The sequence below is a fragment of the Lytechinus variegatus genome, chromosome 1 (assembly GCF_018143015.1).
Source record: "Lytechinus variegatus isolate NC3 chromosome 1, Lvar_3.0, whole genome shotgun sequence".
Lineage (NCBI taxonomy): Eukaryota > Metazoa > Echinodermata > Echinoidea > Temnopleuroida > Toxopneustidae > Lytechinus > Lytechinus variegatus.
The window spans coordinates 40,898,991-40,923,730 of record NC_054740.1 but is presented as its reverse complement, the minus strand read 5'-3'; the positions used below and the strand labels follow the sequence as shown (position 1 = coordinate 40,923,730).

Genomic DNA, 24,740 nt, shown 5'->3' with positions numbered 1-24,740 from the left:
TGATTTAAAAAAAATGTATCATATTTTCTTTTAACCTTGTTTTCTCAAAAATCTATTTGTAACATCCAATGGAAATATTCTGATTTCATAGCTCCTTTAATTGGTTTAGCTCAAGGAAGAGGAAAATTCAGAGAGACAAAACAATAGATAACCAGGAAATAAGACAACACATGCATCACCTTGGGTTACTGCACATACAGATTATGGTTGCCTGTAAGTGTAAATGAATTTTGGAAATTTCATTTCATGCATGCACAAGCAACTTTTTTTATTGCATATCTTTTAGGTATGAATTTCATAATAGTCAAAGCAAGCATGCTATCATTTTTGTTGTAAATAAGAAGATGCTGTTTACATGCAGGATTTTGAGCCAATTTTATTATGACTACATATGAAAACAATTAACAAATTTATGCACAATATCAACAATAATATAGAAAAAGATAATCCTATAGCTACAATATTATTGGTATTTATTGTATATTCATAATATGAAGTTTATTTTACGGAAAGAATCAATAGCTTATTATTAAATTCATGAGGGATATTCTTCTTAATGTGGTACGTAACAGTAAGAAAGAAGTAAAATAAAAATGTAGCATTTGTAAAGTGATAATGATCTTCAATAACTTTGTGAAATAAACAAAAACTATTGGTGAGCATAATTACTTTTCTATTCTATTTTAAAGCAATACATGAACATTAGTTTCATGTACACTTTAATTTATCAAGATGAGCTGTTTATCTCATATGAACATTGCTCTATCAAGAGAATTAATGTAGAAACCAAGTTTTGGCATTTTCTCAGTAATAAACCGATTTTCTATTAATTTCCATTCAAATTCATTTTCATTTGTATAATGTTAAACCTTACATCTCATGTTATTACATTTGTGAATAATACAAGATACCATTTTTTTTTCATCAGCACACCTTTATACTTGAAACTTCAATCATCCTTTCCAGTGACAATTTCAAAAGAGAAACCCTACGATGTGTGTTTCAAAATACACTGTACAAGTAAATAAAGTCAATACTGCACAAAGAATAAATTGAAAAAATTCTTTTGAAAAAGAAATCTCTCAAATCAAAGGTTCAAGGTCATGGTAAAGACCATTTTCATTCTTGAGTTTACTGAACAATGCAACAACAATAAAATAAAAAAATATTTGAAATGGGTACACTGACTGCAGTACATGTACGTTATATCATAGGCCCTAATTCCAACTGCATGTTAAATTAATTTCAGAAAACGTGATAAATGTCATATTATAAGAATTACTAAAGTGTGTCAGCGAATAATATTTTAAGTGAACATGATCTAGATCATAATCTGGATAACAGTACTACATCTATGATCTACACAGACATATACATGCAGCTAATTTTATACTTCCTGTTATGCTGCCAATGAGGAGGTGGTGTAGGATGGAGAGGAAGAAAAAAAATCTTTATTAATTTCCCAAATCTAGAGACGAATTTGGAGCAATGCATTTGTGTAGAACTTGCTAACATGCAGTAATAGGAGCATGCACATACAATTATTTTTTTTCTTCAATAAGCAAGAGAATGAGCAAGAACTTTTATAGGGAAAGAAAGCTTTCATATTGGCATTTATAAAGTAAAATTAAGTAATTATTGCAGAGCTCTATAGTAATGCAGCTACATTTTTGTTGTCTACCAACAAACCATAATCACGGCTGTACAATGTATGACAACTTTCATCTTCCGCACACATCATGAATATGAGAATAAAAATGAACATACATGTAGTAACAATGCAAGTACCATCAAATTTTATTTAATATCATTTCACTTTTCATCAGTAAGTTTTTATTAGTAATTCCCATGGATCTACCAATTAATTTCAATGCTGTCTTTATGGTAATTTCTAACTACATGTAGGTGCTTGTATTATTATTAACATATTTTTGGGCCTTCATGTTGCTAACAGCTCTAATTCTTAACATTATCAATCGATCGTTTGCTATGCATTTTAAAGTGCTTAGCAGGCTTTGACATAATGACTTACTTTGTTGATCATATCCCCAACTGCCTAAACTGGTATTGAATTTGAGAGGTAAAATCATTCCTGATACACGATAATACATGTAATAAAGACGATGTGTACTTGTATAATAATAGAGTGCACTTTTAGTGTAAAAGTGGTGTGCGAGAATAAAAATTTAAACTCAAACAGATTCAGTAGCTGTGTTGTGCAATAACTTCAAAAAGAAAAATATTCTGTAATATTAGCCGAGACTGGACAAAATTCACATTCCTTTCATGCAAATTCGAAGCAATCGAAATCTTATCAATATTCTTCCCCACCCATTATCGAACTTGTTTTTAACACGAGGAATTTTCTGAAAATGGACACTAACTATACATGTAGTATTATTGCGCAGTCACTTTCCGCTTACGATGGCTGTACAGCGAGTCGAAAACAGCCGTTTTTTTAAATATTTTTTGTACCAGCTTCCAAGTTATAGTAATCCATAAAACGGCTGATTTTCGACTCACCTTGCGGACACCATAGGGGAAATGTGACTGCAGTAATGGACAGCATGATTTACAAGTGAAGACAATGTAACAATCAAGTAGAAATTACACCCCCACTATAAATACATATACATGCAATTACCTGCAGTATACACCTACAGGTACATGTAGGCTCTCTATCTTACACATTTACAACACTCACCAGCCATCTTGGTAAAACTCTGAATTGTTACCAGTCAATGAACGGCCAAAGTCAATAATGGCGGATAGTGATGGCTGACTGTTGACCTGTGAAGGGGATGGATTTAAAAATAGAAGAGAAACAGTTACCAATGAGCCAAATTCATAAAGCATTCCAACAGGGCGGATGTACACTGTAAGAGCCATCTTGATTACAGGGGCAGACAGAGTCAAATAATAGTAATATCTTTACACAATTGAAATCTAATTACTATCCTTGCATGCAAGGAATGCAGAACTTGATTGTCACAAAAGGCCTGTCCACATTAGCCCAAGTTTAAGTATTACAATGGAATGATCTCAATATATCTGATCTGGGCCCTTTTGCATTGAAGTTTACCTAGTGTGGTATTCTGTTTATATCCAGTGGTAACAATATTTACTCAAAAGTCAATCAAATCAAGTGATCCCAAATTCCCAATGTTGGACAATGACGGAGTTTACCTGCGTTTAATAGGTTAGAATCTAAAATTGTTCTCTGTATTATCTAAAGATTGAAACCAGAAGTTGCATTCTTATAAGGAGCTCAAGATCACAACCTCTGTTCAAATGAGAATCTCCGGAGGATCCCCTTCTTGGGCTGATGCAGCCAGACTTGAATCTCAAAAGGAGCAAACTCGGTCTGATGAAGACCAGCCAATAGCAGTCAATTAGAAGAATCAAAAGGGGAGGTCATTCACAGTTGAGACACCCACCATTACCTGTAGTTCATCTATTCAAATGCACATGACACGATGGTCCACACAAGAATGAATGGTAAAACAAACAAACTCTAACAAAAAAATTATTGCAGTATTCAATATGAATGGGTATAGTCATACAGTGTATACAACTACCAGGTAGTACCAGCAACATATTACACCTAATACACTGTACATACATGTAGTACATTTTACAAGACTAAAATTTGACCCTACAAATTTGTAAGTCACTAGATCAACAAGTAATTCTTGCTATAAAGATAATGTATTTGTGACTTTACAATTGTTCTTTGTAATTCACCGTGACCACCCTGGCACAACAAACTGGCCACAACGTACATGTAAACTAAAGTCTCCTCTCCTTTAAGAATCACAGTGATGTCTCTGCAATATCTCCTGGAGATTAGCAGGATCTCTGGAAAGTTACAGGAAATCAAACAGTTTTATAGTAACCCCAGTACAGCATATCTGCATTGAATAGTAACATAGTCTATCAGTCATTGACACAGTTCTCAGTTTAGGAAGATGTAGTAAGAAGTTCTCACTACATCTTCCTAAAACTACATGTAGTACTAGGTACATGTATTGGAAACTTCAGTTTAATGTGTAATGAAAACGGTCAAAGCAATCTTGGGCAAGTCCAAGAAAAGGTCACCCTAGAAGGCAAAATTTCATCTTTAATTTAAGAAGTTATCTTTGGTGGGGTAAGAAAGCCCATATGTTGAAATTTAAAATTTCATTAAGAAAAATTTGATAATATGCATATTTATGCTAATTTGGGGCACCTAATTTGCATAATTGGTAAAATGGGCGTTACGTATGGGACAATTATAAAAACTCATAGAAAATAAAAACAAAACTTGTGAGATTTAGTCATGGGTGGGACATGGACCCCCTAACATCTTATTACTTTTGGGGGAAAAGAAGTGATGTCATCTAATTAATTATGCAAATTAGGTCTTGTCCAAGGGCGGAATGTCCCATACGTAACATTTTGAGGATGTTTTTTTAAGTTATTTCTCATAATACAATACTTGTATTGTTGCATCTCTGGGAAGTTCTAATTTATAAAGTATGAAAATGTTATACCCCAAAAAGTTTCAAAAATGGAGTTTACTTTTTAATTAAAAGTTAATTAAATAATTGTTACGTATGGGACAACATGTTACGTATGGGACATTTACACACAATGTCAATGGGGAGATTTGTGTACAAAGTGAATGGAGAAAAACAAATTTCAAGAGTGCTCTAAAAAGTGATTATTTACCTTTTCTTTAGTTTTTAAAGACTGATTTGTTATGAATACTGATTAATGAAAACAATTGAAGCGAAAAAATTGTGAAAATGGAAAAATATGAATAAAATAAAAAACAATAGAAATACATAAGAAATTCATGAAACCATGAAAAACACGAAAAAAAAAATGTGGAAATGGCTAATTTCCTTGTCAGTCATATCAAATATGTCTCAATAGAACATTTTAAAAGACAGAAACTCTTTTGTTATTTCCATATTTTAAATTATTTCAATTTTCTTAATTATGGGGGAAATTGTGTACATTCTCTATGGGGACAAAATGTCCCATACGTAACTGTCCCATACGTAACATGTCATTAATTTGTTTAATTAGAGTCTGTAATTAGAGGGATTTGGCTTATGACATGAAACTTGCCTTAGATATACTAGAGTATTGTGACTTCTATCACACTGAGTTACAAGTTGTCAAATAAAATACTTTCAGAGAATTCTCAACTTGTAAAAATTGTTTTAAAAATTGTCTTTTTTCTGCGTCCCATACGTAACGGCCCATCTTTTCTCTATAAAAGGTCAAGGTCGAGGTCATATGCCACCATTTTTTCCATGATTATTCTTCTCCTAGATGTCTACCATCATGAGGGTATTCAATCTAATCAAAGTCAATTAACACTATTTTTCAGGTCATTGAAGCCTCTGAAATGTCCCATACGTAACGCGCGCGAATTCTTGGACTTGCCCTCTTCCAAACCAGTTCAAAACACCACCTCGCGATGTAGTTTTCAAGATCGCTTTGCCTCGTTAAACTGGTTTAGCGTGGACACAACCATTCTTCAGGAAGCGATCTTTGCACATTTTGAGCACGCTATCCCACACACTGTGTGTAGAATGCCTTCGCTGCGGTTTCGAATTTCGTGCAAAACGTGTCACCCCACTGTCAGCTTTCCCATAGCAACAAGATCGCTCTACGTGCAGTGATTTTGAAAACCATTTTTGTGTGATCAAGTGGGAACGCTATCAAAGCGATCTTCCAAACTGGTTTCCTGAACCGGTTTCTAGTTTTAGTTTTAGAAAGCGTAATCAGAACGGTGTCATTGAGAGATCAAGTTCAGAATCTTGACATCACTGGTGTGACTTGCTTGAGACTGATGTTATGTCATGAAAGCAATTACTGCAACTTGAAAGACAACTTGGAGAAGTTGCAGCTACTTCCTGTTCAAGGTCGTTTGATTATCACCTTGTCCCAAGGAGTCCCCGAGCAGTCTCACTCCTTTAAGAGTGCGCAAGCAACATATTAGCCTTTTAAGTCATGGCGAGTTGCATGACTGATAAATCGTGGTTGTCAGAGCGAGTTTAAGGATTTTCACCTAAATGTACTGTACATCCTCCTGAACATTTATGAACATTCATTGCTATAAAATGTACAGGTACAGGTACATGGTAGGAGAGGCAGGTGAATTCACCATGTATAATCAGAATCAGATACATACATAAATTGTGATCACAGCAAAAAATATATATGCATCACTGAAAATTATTGCTCCCTATCGCTTAGATTAAATCACTTTACTTGTATACATCAATTTTAAAACTTTTTTAATTTAAATGTTCTTTCATCTCTGTTTTGTATTCAACATGTGTACCTGTGTTTTGATGCATTTTTCCCCCTTCTCTTTCCTTTCTTCCCCTTTTCATTTGATGTTCCAATTTTGTGTTTTCCAGGGCATTACATTATGAAAGCTTTCAGCTTGAAATGATGCCAGCTTGGAGGAGAGTGAATCATGGTTTAAAAAGGTCAAGTGCATAAAAGAGGGAGAGCTGAGGGAATTCAGGTGGGAGACATACATGTATGGGCATGCACATAATGTAATGACATTATATAAAGGACAAAATTCCCATGGAAAGTCAAGTACGGATCATACTCCATCTTTTCTTTTTATGATATAGTCCTGTATATAGCTTTCTTCCCCAGTATTTTCATTGTTTTTCCACCACACTTGATCTTACATGCACAGAATGAAATCCCTTTGAAACTATGTATATACTGTAAATCCATATACATACTTTCCATCACATGCTCCCTTGAATGAAAGGAGAATGAAGCTATGTAGAATTATTAAAGAAGAGAACTTTGCAGAGATTCAGAGAAGCATATATTCTTTTTTGTTTTTAAATCCATCCAAATTGGTTACAAAATGCAAAATTTCACATTTCTTCCTTACATTGTATCTGATGGGTTCAAATATTTTTAAAAATACATGTACTATTATCTTTATTAAAGTGACAAGTATTCAAGAACAAATTAAATTTTGTGTACAAAACATATTGAAAGTTTTAGTCCTGACCATGCAATTTTGAAGCAACATTACCAGTTTGAGGATCGGCAGTAAATTGAGACTTTTCACACATTTCATAACCTTCTCAATTCGTAACCGATTTCTGTTGAAACTTTTCAAGAAATTGATCTCTCTACCCTCTCCTTGTTTTCTTTATTTCCTGACAATTTCATTCTCCTTTGGGCAATTCCATGAGATGGGTGCCATGGGGTGAAAAAATAAATTCATAATTTGGAACTTGTCACCCACCTAATTTTGTTCAGTATACTTCTGGGCATACGGAACAGCATTTTTTTCCCAAAAATTCCATCAAGAATTGCAAATATTGAAATTTGAACTCAACTTACAACTCTATTGAGAAAAAACAGTAAAATTTACCTAAAGAATTAATTTGAATTAAAAAATAATTAAAGAATGGTCAGCAGTTGTTTAGTTGATTTTTAGAATGTATGGAGCATTAGTTTTGAGTTGCCAAAGACACAAAAGTGTCTTCCAATCCCATGAGTGGGTAAAAAGCATGCCACCCCATCGCTTAACCCAATGTAACGTGAGTAACGAAAAAAATGAAAAAGTTTGATATTTTAATATTCCCTTCCATTCAAAATGTGCCAATGGAAATTTTCTTCATTCTCCTTGTACCTGATAGGAAAAATAAAGTAGGAGCTGTATACATGTCATGGTATTACAATGAATGAGGCCCAAAAAATGTAACGTGAGTAACAATGTAACGTGAGTAACGATGGTGTAACGTGAGTAACGACATAAAATTGTGATATTGATATGTTTTTCACAGGCTATGGTACAGTACCCTTTTACTGTATGACTAAGGGGTAAAAACAAAGAGTTTGGTCCATTAATGACCTTTAATGACCCTTTTGAAGTGGTCATTTAATGTCATTAAAGAGAAATTTGCCGGTTGTGGTAAAGATCACAAAATTAGTTCAATCAGAATCAACTGAAATGACCAACCAAGTGTTTGTATATATTAAATAAATGAAAAATAAATAAATAAAAATGTTCCAAATGGCTCTTGAAGAAAATGTGTAATTGCCGAGAAATTAGCAAAATAAATTCCATCAAAAGTCAGGTATGTTTCCAAGCAATATTGATACACCGTCCCACATATGTTTTTCTGTGTTAGTGATCATGAGTGTTGTCAGTTTTTAGCTAAAATTTCATGATTTCACAAAGATAAGTTTATTTATCTCGATCTATAATAATAGAATGACAATCAACCTTGATTCTAAAGACTTTCCCATGAAATAATTGTTTGCTGCAACTACATACATGTACATTCTTTTGTCATTAACATAGATAAACCGGATGTAGCTAACAATTGTTCCCCTTTCAAGTTTACTGTTCATTTTTAAGCCTTTCTCAGACTTTTCATCAATAAAGATGAATAAATTTGTATCTTTGCTTATAAGAGTCTGCATGATTTGCATATATATAGCCTAATGTTCAAATACCAACACTAAACTTTGGTGCATTGCTTTCATGTACTAGAAATAAGTTATTGGGCAAGTCCAAGAATTCGCGCGCGTTACGTATGGGACATTTCAGAGGCTTCAATGACCTGAAAAATAATGTTAATTGACTTTGATTAGATTGAATACCCTCATGATGGTAGACATCTAGGAGAAGAATAATCATGGAAAAAATGGTGGCATATGACCTCGACCTTGACCTTTTAGAGAGAAAAGATGGACCGTTACGTATGGGACGCAGAAAAAAGACAATTTTTAAAACAATTTTTACAAGCTGAGAATTCTCTGAAAGTATTTCATTTGACAACTTGTAACTCAGTGTGATAGAAGTCACAATACTCTAGTATATCTAAGGCAAGTTTCATGTCATAAGCCAAATCCCTCTAATTACAGACTGTAATTAAACAAATTAATGACATGTTACGTATGGGACAGTTACGTATGGGACATTTTGTCTCCATAGAGAATGTACACAATTTCCCCCATAATTAAAATAATTGAAATAATTTAAAATATGGAAATAACAAAAGAGTTTCTGTCTTTTAAAATGTTCTATTGAGACATATTTGATATGACTGAAAAGGAAATTAGCCATTTCCACATTTTTTTCCTTGTTTTTCATGGTTTCATGAATTTCTTATGTATTTCTATTGTTTTTTATTTTATTCATATTTTTCCATTTTCACAATTTTTTCGCTTCAATTGTTTTCATTAATCAGTATTCATAACAAATCAGTCTTTAAAAACTAAAGAAAAGGTAAATAATCACTTTTTAGAGCACTCTTGAAATTTGTTTTTCTCCATTCACTTTGTACACAAATCTCCCCATTGACATTGTGTGTAAATGTCCCATACGTAACATGTTGTCCCATACGTAACAATTTTTTAATTAACTTTTAATTAAAAAGTAAACTATATTTTTGAAACTTTTTTGGGTATAACATTTTCATACTTTATAAATTAGAACTTCCCAGAGATGCAACAATACAAGTATTGTATTATGAGAAATAACTTTAAAAAACATCCTCAAAATGTTACGTATGGGACATTCTGTCCTTGGACAAGACCTAATTTGCATAATTAATTAGATGACATCACTTCTTTTCCCCAAAAAGTAATAAGATGTTAGGGGGTCCATGTCCCACCTATGACTAAATCTCACAAGTTTTGTTTTTATTTTCTATAAGTTTTTATAATTGTCCCATACGTAACACCCATTTTACCTATTATGCAAATTAGGTGCCCCAAATTAGCATAAATATGCATATTATCAAATTTTTCTTAATGAAATTTTAAAATTCAACATTTGGGCTTTCTTACCCAACCAAAGATAACTTCTTAAATTAAAGATGAAATTTTGCCTTCTAGGGTGACCTTTTCTTGGACTTGCCCTATTTATGACATAAATTATTAAGCTGGCTAATAATTAAAGATGGATAAAGCATAAAAAATATTACACTTCATTTCATTTTAGTCTGTTATAGGTGAAAATTTCTGTTTTCACAATTTGCATTTTTTTGAAGGGGGAAGGGATATATGATAATTTCTTAACCTTGTAATGCAATATTTAGATAGAATGTTTTGGTCAGAATTACTCTATTATCTGTTTAACACATAATTCTGCTCCCTTAATCTTTAAGCAAGCACATTAACTTTATCAGATAGGTTTGCTTGATATTGCTTACAGTACAATTAATTCATTCATGGGATTTCATGAAAGAGAAACATAATAGAGTATATATATACATGTAAGTTCATGTGTGAGGTTGGATCAGATTGCACATAAATGTGGTGTGGAGTCTAGGGGAATATTTTTTTAATACTCATTCTACCAGTTGATATTTTGCTTCACGATTATTAAAATCTTCAAACGACTGACTGAATAAAATTTTAGTGTCTCCTGACTCAGTGATTCAGGGAAACTTGAAAGGAATTTTAGGAGAATAGAATTAAAGGAGAATATTCACATCACTTACAAAATTCATGTATTTACACTAAAATTGACATTGTACGTGTATGTGTGGTAATTGCTGATAAGTCATATAAAATGGGCAATACAGTCATTCTTGAGAAAAGAGGTTAACAAAAGTGTTCCATTTTATGCCTAAAATAATTCTAATAGTTAATTACATCTAAATATACACTTTCAAGCAAATATTCATGGTCAGGAGCATGGCAATGAGTTATGTTCAATATGTAACGTGAGTAACGTGTAACGTGAGTAACGCTAATTTTGGTAAATTTATCAAAGATATGAAATGTTTCAAAATTTCTGAGCATCTACATTTGTAAACCTCTATGTCAGCTATAAAAATCATAAACCCACTAGTTGTTATTCCACTCAGTATGAGGACACTTTTTGAACAAAGTCATGGTCTTGATTTATGTGGTCAAAAAATGTAATGTGCGTAACAAGAATTTGCTTACCTATATTTTCTGGATAGAATAGTCAAACTAAATTATGATAATATACATTGTACCAAGGTGTATTAAGTTATCATAAACCTTGTGCAGAAAAGAGAGATTGTCAAACCCCACAGTAAGCAAAAAATGGCAATTACAATATGTTAAGGTGCCTAAATTGTGTAACGTGAGTAACGTGGAATTGCCCTTTTCCAGACTATCATGGAGATTACCTAGTCTGCAAGTACACAGACTCAAATTTGAAATTCTAACTAAAAACCATGTCTAGAGTGAAGACTACATGTAGATGCCACACTCATTAGGTGGTTTCAAACCGCCTCGATCACAAGAATCCCCGTTAAATTACGAGAACTTTTTTAGGCTAAAAATACCCATTAATTTATTCCTGCATTCACACCGCCCTGAACCATACCCTTTGGGATAAGTTCCTGAAGTTACGAGCATGCGCAGTATGGTCTGATAAACAGGCAAGGCGCGAGATTCAAAATCACTAGCCCAGCAGCCACCCACAGCTCCCGCGCCCAACGACGCCCAACGACACGCTGGGCTAAAAGTTCCCGTAATTTGCTTTCACATCGCCAAAATACCTGCGACCTTGGAAAAATCCCCGCGAAAGTTCTCGTAATTTCGCCAAGTACCTACTATTTAGCGGGTATTTTCTTTCGGGGAAATTACGCGTAGTTTGCTTTCACATTACCAAAATACCTGGTATTTTCTGATCGGGGTAAATTTCCCGATCAGAGAATACCTGGAACTGACGAACTTCGAGGCAGTCTGAAACCACCTTCTGTCTGTGTCAAGCCAGCTACAGTGGGTGATTTCAAGTCCGGTGTTGGCGTTGGTGTTGGAATTTGGATTGTTTCCCCTAGCTCCAAATCCTATTCTGAGTTTGTAAAACTGATCCAGATCAAAATATCACTACAACTGGTGAGTGACTTTTTAGGACCATCTTCATTTATGTTTGGTGTTATACTTGTGTAAAAATTTACCTAAAACCAAAGTTTAAAAGGTCAACACCAAACTTGAATTCACCCAGTACATTGTGGATCTAGTCATCACTTCAGGCTCTGCATCATTCACTATGTGAATTTCGAAAATCAAGGGTCTTCGCCTGCAGACTATAGATTTTACTCCCCGCAAGTTCCCTTTCTCGCTATATTGTTGATTTCCTTTCTCGTCACATTCGTCTCTCTTTTTCAAAAAAAGAATAATTATCATCTTCCTTTAATTACACCTTTATTCCACCCTTTACACTTCCTGTAATAATAATCTGATCTTGAGCCCATACAAAAAGGGTTATGTTAAAAGGCACTGTAAAATAAAATCAAATGCAATTCCCAAACACGCATATGCCATTGGTTGAATATCATGTTGCGTTTGATTTTGTGAGTTGCATTTTGATCGCAACTCTTTCTGCAACAAGCCCCTTTTCCGTCTCCTGCCTATTTAAAATAGCAATGGATCAGAACATCCAGGGTCTGGCCCTTTTTTCTTCAAGTGATCAAGTCAGTTTTCTGTTCATGCCAACAGCCAATGAAAAAGAACAATTTCATTGTCATACATACTGTACAAACAAATCATTTGTTTGCATGACACTGAAATTGTTCCTTTTGAGTTTTATGAGTCATAAAAAGAAAGTTCTATCTAGGATGCCTAGTTATTATTCATATTATTATGCCCTGTTAGAACAACCTACAGTATAGAAGAAAATACAGAATATACATTGTACAGTACATGTATGAGCAAGACTCAGCAAGTCATAATAAAGTATACTTTATCATGTAGCTAAATAGTGGATTGTTACTAGTGTATTGTTACATGTAAACAATAACAGAAAATACTCATATCACTATCATTATTTGCTATGGATTCCCCTTACTTTTCAAGCCACTGGCTTTTCTAGGGTGTTTTGATCTTCATATTTTACAAAAACATACATGTATTCATGAGGTGTTTTCCTGATATTTTTTAAGTGAATTAAATTTGAATTAAAAGATAAAAGTAATATCCTTCCTTGTTCCATAAAACTCAAAGACACATAATGTACATGTACACATATGGGAATGGGACATGGTTTCGGTAATACAGAACAGTTTGTGACTATTTCCAATGATGTATTACCCATCACACATCTGAGAGGAAAAACCTCTAGATATAAACATTGCATATTGCACATTTTAGTGACATAATAAATTCTATCAATGCACAAAAATGCTTGAGGCTGGAGCTCATAGGCAAGAAAGGGGTACATGAATGTCCTTGAATTTGACACTTTTTCATTTCTTCTAACGTTGAGAAGTGTAAACCTATGCTGTTGCTTATCAACAGATTCATTAAAGGGGAAGTTCACCCTGACAAAAAGTTTATTGTAAAAATAAAAAAATTAAAAAAAATAATAAAAAATATTGCTGAAAGTTTGAGAAAAATTCATCAAATAATTAAAAAGTTATTAGAATTTCAATTATTTAATTTGTGAAGTCATATGCGAGCAGCATTCCTACATAGTGAATGGTAAGGAAATCAATGATATGTCATTTTCTCAAAAAATTGAAAATGCTTTTCACTGTACCTCTTGTTCATCAATAGACAAATCATTTCACACCCGATCATGAATAGAAAACAAAATTAAGTCATCAGGAACTAAACAAAATTTGAAATTAATGCATTTTTTTATTACAAAACACATGGGGCAGCTACTCGTTTATGACGTCACAAATCCAAGACTTTGAACTCTAATAACTTTCTTACTCTTTAACAGATTTTCCTCAAACCTTCACCAATATTTTTTACTATTTTTTCTGCCATTTTTGCAACAAAGTTTTCTTCAGGGCGGACTTCCCCTTTACGGGAGAGATAGTGAAGATCAATACTGGTCTAAAAGTTCACCCTCATATCAAGTTTGGTTAAAGTTAAAACAAACAAAAATGAGAGAAATGGAAAAATATACGCTGTTCAGATTATTGTAGCGTAAGGGCTGATTCCTTTTCCTTACACTTCACTACCTCTATCTATATTCTCTTGTCCCCTTTTCCTATTTCTTCTCTTCTTCCAAACCTTTTCCACACCATTTTTCCATCAGCCCTTGCTTCCTCATATTCTTCCCAACGTAATTTCTTTTTATTCCAACCATTCTTGTTTCATTTATGTGTATGCCAGACTGTAATATATCACATAATTTGCGGAACAAAATCACATATAAAATATAAACTCAAGATTTAGGCCTACTTATGTGAATTTATACTTTATCTGTCCATATACACTCAGCAAAAAAAGTTCTTGGACACTTATAAAAGTTAAAATATTCCATATAGATATTTGATTAAAGGCAAATTATTGCATGTCAACATGACCAGACAATATTCCTCTTCCAGTATGACATGAAATATTCATGTGAACAGTCATGCATGGGTGGTTAAATGCTTTAAACAATAGCAATGTCAGTAAAAGAAAATTGCAAGAAATGGACCAGTCAGTGCATGGCTGGTTACAGGCATTAAACAATAGCAATGTCAGTAAACGAAAATTGCAAGAAAACGATCAGCCATTCTTTCAGTTGTGAAAGTTTATGTGGCATCAATATCCATTTAACGATGAAAGCAAAATTAAAGTCAAATAGCACTCTAAAAGTGAAGAGAAAGTTATCCACCTTGGATGCATCACAATTCCACTGGAATTTTAAGTCAAAGTTAGTCGATGAAAAAATGTCCAATTTCAGTATCTTGGCATAAGCAAAAGAAAATTCAATATCTCGTTTGTCCATCCTGGATCTGAATGAGTGCAGCACATCGATGTCACATGCTTACAAGTCGGCCAATTTGCTCTGGGGTGATGTTGTCCCATTCTTCCCGGAGATAACGCTGGACATCTCTAAGAGTGTCTCCTGGTTGAATTCTTTGATCAATTTTCCTAGCTGATCCCACAAATGTTCAATCAGGTTCATCTTCAAGATACTGGAATTTGACATTTGTTTCATCGATAAACTTTGATTTAAAATTCTAGTGGAAAAGTGATGCATCCAATGTGGATAACTTTCTCTTCTCTTTAGAGTGGTATTTGACTTAAAGCTTGCTTTTATCGTTTGATGGATATTTATGCCACATAAACTTTCACAACTAAAAGAATGGCTGATCGTTTTCTTGCAATTTTCTTTTACAGACATTGCTACTGTTTAGTGCCTGTAACCAGCCATGCACTGACTGATCCAATTCTTGCAATTTTCTTTTACTGACATTGCTATTGTTTAAAGCATTTAACCACCCATGCATGACTGTTCACATGAAAATTTCATGTCATACTGAAATAGGAATATTGTCTGGTTATGTTGACATACAATAATTTGCCTTTAATCAAATATCTATATGGAATATTTTAACTTTTATAAGTGTCCAAGAACTTTTTTTGCTGAGTGTATATATATATAATTGCATAATTTATACATTTTTGTAATACCATATGTTAGTACAATGACCTCGTTTTATAATCAGAACAACTGAAGTTAAACCATGGGATAGCATATTCCCGCCTTCTCCCTTCTCACCATTCTAAGTATGAATTTTGTTATGTATTGAAATGACGCATTTGATATGTAAATAATTATTATCTCTTGTTTTATGTTTGTTTGTATACCTATACTGTATTCATTTATGTTGCCCTGTATAACGTTCGTTTAGAACTGATAACCTGGGCCCATTATTGTAATTGATTCCCTTTTTTTATGAATAAAAGGTGATTTATTAAAAAAAACAGAATTAAAGAATCAAACATTTTCATTTTGAGATCTATCTTAATACATGCCAGAATCTCCCCAATTTCTGCACAAGTGATACTCATGGTTTCTTTGATTGAATTCAGCCAGCTTTCATTAGTTCAGGCATAGTGAATAAGCGGTTATTTTCACGTACAGAATTTTTCGCGAATCGCGGGAGTCCCGACATTTTCGCGGGATGTTGAATAAGCAATCAGAAGATGTACCAAACATTTTCACAGCATTTCAGAGGCTAAAATAGTGCAAAACATGTGCAAAAATATGCTCCTCAAAACCCCCCATGCTGATGTGTCTTTTGTACATAATTATGTCCCTGTAAAATTTACAAAGTGTGAAAAAAGTAGCTTGAATTTCATTTTTTTTGTACCTTTAGATCTGAAAATTCATCATGTCACAGTTTGATCGGTAAGAGTAAACTTTGGAAGTTGTGTTTTGTTAGATTCATTTTTAAGTCTTTTTTTTCAGTGCAAAAATATTCAATTTTGTGAATAAAATCTTACACCTTCAAAACCTCTGGTCATGTGACTCACACTGTATAGGGATAGCCCAGGCTGAAAATATATATCTAAATAAAAACAGTAAAATTCAAAGAGCAAAATGCTGAAAATTTCATCAAAATTGAATATTAAACAAATAAAGAAGTTATTGAATTTTAAAGTTTATCAATATTTTGTGAAAACAGTCAATAAGCACATCATCCTGAATATTCATTAGGTGGGTTGATGATGTCACATCCCCAATCCCTTATGGTTTCAAATTGTCTCGTGTGTGAAGGATTCATATGCACCTGGTGCACGCGAATCTTTCACACCATTTTCACTAAAATAACTATGACTTTACATCATAGCTATGACTTATAATTTTTCTATAACACTTACCGAACCATATGGATCGTTTGTTGAATTCTTTTTGTTGTTTGTTTTAATAAAATAAGAGCATTTTTCGTGATCTTCACGTAGATGCCTCTTGATCAGCGTTGATATCAACTTTTGCCTAAAGAGGGCGCGCGATATTATTCACCAATCCCGCGCGTTTCCGTTTTACACCCTGGCGAAGGCATTTTCCGGAAAAGTAGCCAAAAAGCGACTAGTGAAGAGTCTACACACGTCGCTGGTTGCATGCAGCTGCGTGCGACACAGGCGAGTCCACCACCACACTTTACTGATCAGAGCACAGAGTTCCTCGGCACTTCATGTACAGAGAGAGCGGCAGTCAGGATCGAGTGAAATTCGAACATGCTTTTGCAGTCGCGTTGTTTATGATAGTTTTTTTTTCTAAAAATAAATTATTAACTAAATGAATAGAATGACAGACAAAATCAAAATAAACAGATACTTACAATGGAAAGACAAATTGAGTTTGATGGATTGATACACTTAGAAGCTGCCGAAAGATATAGAAGACTGATAAATAGATCGATAGACAGATAGATATATAGAAATAGAGAGACAGAGAGAGAGGTGGATAGATAGATAGGGGGAGAGAGAAAGAGGGAGAGATGGATGGATAGATAGATAAATAGAGAGACTCGGGGGAGAGACAGAGAGGTCGATATGTAGAGGGAAAGGGAGAGAGAGAGAGGGAGAGAATGATTGATAGATAGATAGAGAGACTGAGAGAGAGAGAGATGTTATAGATAGAAATATGGACGGACAAAGAGAAAGAGAGAAAAAAGACTGACAGATGCTAGAGAAGGAGAGAGAGAGAGAGAATTTGAGAGACAGATAGATAGAAGATAAAGAATGAGAGAGACAGAGAAGATAAACAAATTAACAGATACATAGATAGAGAGAAATAGAGAAAGACAGACAGATGGATAGATAGAGGATTTGAGAGATAGATAGATGAGAGATAGATAGATAGTAGAGATAAAGAGGGAGAGAGACAAAGAATATTAACAGATAGATATATGCTCTAGTTAAAAAAATAGATAGATAAATATATAGAGAGAATGAGAGAAAGACAGACAGATGGATAGATAGAGAGATAGATATTAAATAGATAAAGAATGAAAGGGACAGAGAAGATTATTAACAGATAGATGGATACTCTAGTTAAAAAATAGATAGAGAGAAATAGAGAAAGACAGACAGATGGATAGATAGATGGATAGAGAGATAGATAATTTGAGAGATAAATAGATGTTAGATAGATAAAGAATGAGAGAAACAGAGAAGATAGACAAATTAACCGATACTGTAGTTTCATAGATAGATAGATAAATAGATAGAAGAAAGACAGACAGATGGATAGAGAGAGAGAGCTGGAGAATTTGAGAGATAGATAGATGTCAGATAGATCAAGAATGAGAGAGAAGAGCGACAAATTAACAGATAGATACTGTAGTTACATAGGTAGGTAGAGAGAGAGAAATAGAGAAAGACAGACAGATGGATGGATAGAGAGAGAGGGAGATAGAGAATTTGAGATAGATAGATGTAAGATAAAGAATGAGAGAGACAGAGAAGATTATTAGATAGATAGATACTGCAGTTACATAGATAGAGATAGAATTTGAGAGATAGATATATAGACAGATAGAAAGACAGACATCAGCAAATCGGCAAGGCAAATGATCAAGGCAAACATTCATATTGAACCTGGAAAGTATAAGCTCAGCTGCATTTGCAAGTACCGTATGCTCTGCGGATATTCGGTGCGGACTTTGGATCGCGCGCCCAGCTGATAAATGTACACAAACGTAGACTCTTCACTAGTCGCTTTTTGGCTACTTTTCTGGAAAATGCCTTCGCCAGGGTGTAAAACGGAAACGCGCAGCCGGTAGGCACATAAGAACCAATTTTGAAAGGATACTCGTAAAATTATGTCACTCTCGCCGATGAATATTCATTAGATCGTGGTCGTGCGTGTTCAATACACACCGAGTGCATGCATGCAGAGAGTTTGTATTGAACACGCACGACCAGGATCTAATGAATATTCATCGCGAGAGTGACATAATTTTACGAGTGTCCTTTCAAACTTGGTTCTTAAGTGCCTACCGTACCTTTGTTTACGGTGTTGCAAGCTAGCTGCATTCTAGGCGATCAGCATTATTTTCTTGCTCGTTCAATCCACTTTCATCATCATCTTGTCAAAAGATGGCGTACTTTACCAATAAGTATATACATGAGATGCAACCTGTTGATTTTTGGTACAATTTCCTATTACGCGCTGACGACTTGAATTGAGAATGTTCGATACGAAAAATTGCTTTTCGATTGTTGTTTGCGTACTTTCCACCGGAGTATTAAGGACGGATCGAACGGAGTATCCTGGTTGAGACTTGGAGGTAAGCGATAAAAACAGTTTTATAAATAATTTCCAATTCATTTTTTTTAAACTATAACTATTAAAAAGAAATCATTAGTGGAGAAATACTGAAACGTTTGGCGTTTTTTATTCCCTCACATTCGTGTGATGAATGAAAACGTCAAAGTTTACTATGAAACCACATGCGTTGTGCGAGGTTAGTATTACTAACCTCGCATGTTGTGTGAGTGATCCCCACTTTGCTTTTTCTTATGTTATTACATGAAATCATGATAATTGTTCGGCCTACATTTTTTCATACAATATCTGCAAATGATGTGTCTCCATTATGCTAAAATAAGTTGCGGCAATAAATAACTAATGCACTTTATCAATTTTTGAATAAAACTGTAATAAAATAGAATAGAACAAATGGGGACATGACATCATCAGCCCGCCTAATGAATATTCATGAAGACATGCCTAGAACTGTTTCACTGTATTTGCAAATTTTCAAAATTCAATAACTTCATTATTTGTTATCCGATCGCGATTATGGTCAAATTTTAAGCATTTTGCTCTGTGAATTTTACTATATTTATTAAAATATAAATATTTTCAGCCTGGACCATCCCTTTATGAATATTAATGAGTATGCAAATAGCTGCCAATAAACATGTGTATATAGAGATTAGACTCTTTTTGTTTAATTCAGAGTGATCAGATGACAATAATTGAATTGAAAAATAATCAAATTATTTTATGGAAGGCAATACATCCGTATTGCAATGAGTGAATAAATATTGATAAACATATGTCAGGAAATAATTTAGCCTCTGATTTTGCTTGAGAAATGAAAAATTGAAATTATAGGTAACTTTTTAAGTATCGCCGAGTTTCTTTCGAGTACCGGTACTTTTGGCTACGCGGGTAGCGTAGCCGAGAGAGAGAGAGAGAGGTAGGCGGAACCCCAACGTCAGGACGCTCGTGATCCCCAGTCACATCCCGCGAAGCCGACGGCAACTCGTGAAACGGGAGCCGCTAGCCGCTGAACCTGCAGTCGAGAGCAAAGCAAAGTCATGCAAGTGAGAACTTAATATGCAAAACAGATCAAAAAGGGGGTTAAACGTAACATTTAACGTAAATATAAATACTCTACTTACGTTCCCTGCAATTATGTTTCAGCTGGTATAGTAGAGTGTAAATATCTCAATCAAATTCCGTAAGTTACTATCAGTTTTGCTAGCAATTGAACGATAAATAATCCAGATTTCCGGCTAGCGGGTAGAAGGCAGCAACCATAAATCAATGCTAAATGAATACTTTTTAAAAGAAGGGCCTATTTGCATTGCCGATTTAAGGCTGGCATTGCGAGAAATAATGATTTTTTAAGAAAAAATATATTATACGTAGACCTGTATACTGTTACTGAATTTGTATAAAAATACTAAAAACATCAATTTTTAAATAGGTTTATTTATATGATTTAATCTACGATTACAAAAAGTGCATTTTAGGTCAGTATGTCAACTATTCTAATTCAAGATCGCACTCCATTAAGCCAGCATCAATAATTTTGTTTTCGTCTTCATGCTTGAAGTTAGCTTTTTCTTATCCTCACTCGCATTTGTTTTGTTCAATGAGTGTCGTTTTCGCGCCGGCTGGGTCTGGCAATTTGTTTCTTTTTTTTTAATAATATTTTATTTTCTTCCTCTTTTCAATTAATAAGTTTACAATCACAATTCATATAAATCAAGATTTCGTACAATATGAAACAAATAAATATATCAATATCGATGAGATTACAAATTTTCAGAATTATCACAAATGAACTAATGAATTATTACAAATGCCCAATAGTATTTCTCTTCCATAACAATGTGAAAGCAGAGGGGAAAACATATCAATCGACAAATAAATAACAGAACTTTGTAATATATGACTTTTTTCCTGAACAGAATAGAAATAATCCACATAATTATACAAGAAAAAAGGATAAAAGAGTTTAAGGTTAATAGATCGAGGAAAGTTATTAGACTAAAAACGTCATACACACTCCCCCCGCATCTCTCTCCCCAGACTATGGAAGCTTGAAAGTGCCACTGAGATGTTGAGATAATTATCTTGGGAAGTCGACATCATGATACAAAAGATCAGACTGACGAGATCCTGGATCTCATCATGTCCACATCTTTCAGAAGATATGATCAGATGACAGGATTTCGGATCTCATCATGTCGACATCTTTTAGAAGAGATGATCAGATGACAAGATCCCGGATCTCGTCATGTCGACATCTTGTAGAAGAGATGATCAGATGACAAGATCCCGGATCTCGTCATGTCGACATCTTGTAGAAGAGATGATCAGATGTCATGATCTCGTAACTCGTCATGTCTACATCTTTTAGAAGAGATGATCAGATGTCAAGATCTTCTATCTCGTCATGTCTACATCTTGTAGAAGAGATGATCAGATGTCATGATCTCGTAACTCGTCATGTCTACATCTTTTAGAAGAGATGATCAGATGTCATGATCATGGATCGAAGATCTTGTCATCTGATCATCTCTTCTAAAGAATGTCGACATGACGATCGAGATCCGGTATCTTGTCATCCGATCATTTCTTCTACACGATGTCGACATGACGAGATCCGGGATCTTTTCATCTGATCATCTCTTCTACAAGATGTCGACATGACGAGATCTGGGATCTTGTCATCTGATCATCTCTTCTACAAGATGTCGACATGACGAATTCTGGGATCTTGTCATCTGATCATGTCTTCTGAAAGATGTGGACATGATGAGATCCGGGATCTTGCCATCTGATCTTTTGTTATCATGATGTTGACTTCCCAAGATAATTATCTCAACACTTTTAAGCTTCCATACCAAACACTCACACAAGCTCACTTCAAACTCACCACCACCAACAACTCCCCAACGGTGGCAATAATGGGACCATTCGAGATGATCGAGCGCCCTCTAAATTTCCAGGTCGGGCCCAATCATCGAAACTAACTTGGTCTAGCCACATTAATGTGATTATTGATAAATGTAAGAAAAGATTAAATTTATTACGCATGCGTTTCGGGTACGTCCTGGGGGGAATAGGTATATATATTGATGATGATATACAAAGGTCTTATTTTATCTGTTTTAGACTATGGAAGTGAAATGTATGATTCTGCCTGTACAGGAACGATATACAATGTATCATTAGAGTCTCTACAAGTTTTGACCGGTGAATTATCGTTGTATCTTCGGAGAAAACTGTTTAATGATAAATTTAGATATTATTTGTTGTTTGCACTTCATGTCATCCAAGTAGAGAAATTCTCATTGAACATACGAACAGACACGAATGGAAGGAAGGGGAAAGACCTTTCAATCTTCGAGCCTGTAGTGATGAGGTATAGAGAAGCAAGACAACATATTAACGAAAATCCAGGAATGGCGTTTGTCCCGCCCTCCTGTGTCGTTTTATGCACATCGTATAATTAGAAAAAAGGATATGCTAACGGCCGAGATGAAATCTTTCGTTCTAGAAAGAATTGGAATTGTGTGGAATGGTTATTTACATATATATACTGATGGATCCAAACAGGATAATTCTAGAACTGGGGCAGCATTTTATGTTCCTCAGTATAAAATAAAAAAGTGTTTCAGGTTATCTAATGTAAGTATCATGAGAGCTGAACTCTTGGCCATTTTAATGGCACTTGAGTGGATAGACTCCTTTGATAAACCATGTTCAGTTGTAATTTTTTGCGACTCTTTGTCAGCACTGAATATGATCGATTCATATTTCATAAAATACACTATTGTTAATGAAATTTTATTCAAAATTCATAAACTTAGTTTAAAAGATATCTGTATTAATTTTGAATGGATTCCCTCACATTGTAATATTAACGGCAATGAGATCGTCGATAAAGCTGCCAAGAAAGGAGCCGCGAAAAATTTTAAAGACATCGTTTTACCAAACACTATAAATGAACTTACATGCTCACGTATGACATTTTATAAAGGTGTCTGGCAAGCAGATTGGAATGCGTCTAGAAATGGTAGATTTTTATATGCTATTCATGATAATGTCTTTAAGCAGGCTTATAGAAAAGGTTTTTCTCGGAAAGAGGAATGCCTCCTTCATCAAATCACAATAGGTAAGTGCAAATTAAACTATTATATGTTTCAAATTAAACAGCACTCTTCAGGCCTCTGTGAGGTGTGCAATGTATTTGAGACTATTGAACATTATATTTTATTTTGTTCAAAGTATGTGAAGGAGAGACGCATCATGTTTAATAAACTTAAGATGAATGACCCGAATCTAAAACAATTGTTAATTAATCCCGATTATACACGGGAACTACTATGTTTTTATATGCCACTAACCGTTTCAGTTAGGTGTGTGTCATTTTCTTCAAACCTTAGACATGAAAGAAGGATTGATATTTCTTATTAATAAGAAAAAAAAAGAATAAGAAGGACGAGAAATTGTATGTGATGTCACAATTGATTTGTTATTTAACGAAGATTTTAAGAAATTATAACTAGTCATGCTAGTAGCCGATTGGTTAGCTGTTGTGCCCGTTTTCACGAACAATCATTTAGCACGCGCGATATTGTTTAGACTGTTTGAATTGTTTAGACTGTTTGAACGATTACTGTGTGGCTCATAATGATTTGTTAGATACCCAGCATGTTCATGATAACCAATAGTGCTTAGAATGTCCAAATTTTAGATTAGAATATCAATATTTTTCAGCTCGTGCTTCGTGCTCGCATCAATTATTTTAATCCATCCTGTTCATGGTTACAAAAAGTGCTCAGAATGTCCAGTTTTGGGTCGGAAATTCAAAAATTGTCAGCTCGCGCTTCGCGCTCGCATAATATATTGAGATACCCATATAGCTATTTTTGATTACCAAGAGTGCTTGGAGATTTTCCAAATTTGAGGTCAGAATATTAAAAATTTTCAGCTCACTTTTCGCGCTCGCATCAACTCTTTAGATATATATATAGATAATACGTATATCCATCATGTTCACTGTTGCAAAAAGTGCTTAGAATGTCTGATCAGAACTTAAGATGAAAATATCCCCCGCCCCGTTGGCGAAAACTGGATCCGACCCTGTTTGTGGTAAAGAGAGTACAGCTCCCGCACACAAAAAGTTTTCTTACAACATATTCATGGATATTTTTTTCACTCATAAAAAAGTGATATTTGAAGTTGTCTTTTATCACGTGATTATGAAATAAGATCACCATGCATGATTTAAGGCACCTATGATTGCCTGGCCGGGGGGGATGATTTTCGGAAAAGTTCACATGAGTGCCCAATTAGGGTGCAAAATCCTGGATACGCGTCTTGCCGTGGAATAAAAACTTCAACATGGAAACAAAAGTGTTATCCTGAAATCTTTAAAAATTTCATACAATACTTTCATTTCTTACCTTATGTGTATTACTAGAACAATTTTGGCTTTGTTTGCCAGACGCAAATTATCTTAGTTATTTAAAAATAAACCTTGCCAACAACTATTATTATGCAATCTTTTCTCTTCAGCAACTCATCAAATTGGCAAAATAAATACTCGGCTGTCTTCATCTTTTTCAGATAGCGAAAAAAGATTACAAAACAAGTTTGCCAATTATGGGGAAAAGTCTTTGTACCTTAGAAATTAAAGTTCCGAATAGATCCAATTCTTAAAATTATTCAACACATTCTAATTATTTAAAGATTATTCATTAATTAAATCATGCAATGA

General features: G+C 34.2%; 1 protein-coding gene across 1 annotated transcript in view; it reads right to left on the bottom strand.

Moving 5' to 3' along the window:
• LOC121414122 (SH3 domain-containing protein 19-like) overlaps positions 1–20,262 on the bottom strand; it is a 46,304-nt gene extending 26,042 nt beyond the window's left edge. The window contains exons 1-2 of the mRNA XM_041607191.1: positions 20,125–20,262; positions 2,705–2,790 (exon numbers count right to left, since the gene is read on the bottom strand). Of these exons, the coding sequence (XP_041463125.1) occupies positions 2,705–2,711 (7 nt within the window). The 5' untranslated portion in view covers positions 2,712–2,790; positions 20,125–20,262. The remainder of the gene's footprint in view (positions 1–2,704; positions 2,791–20,124) is intronic.
• Between the last annotated feature and the right edge of the window lie 4,478 nt (positions 20,263–24,740).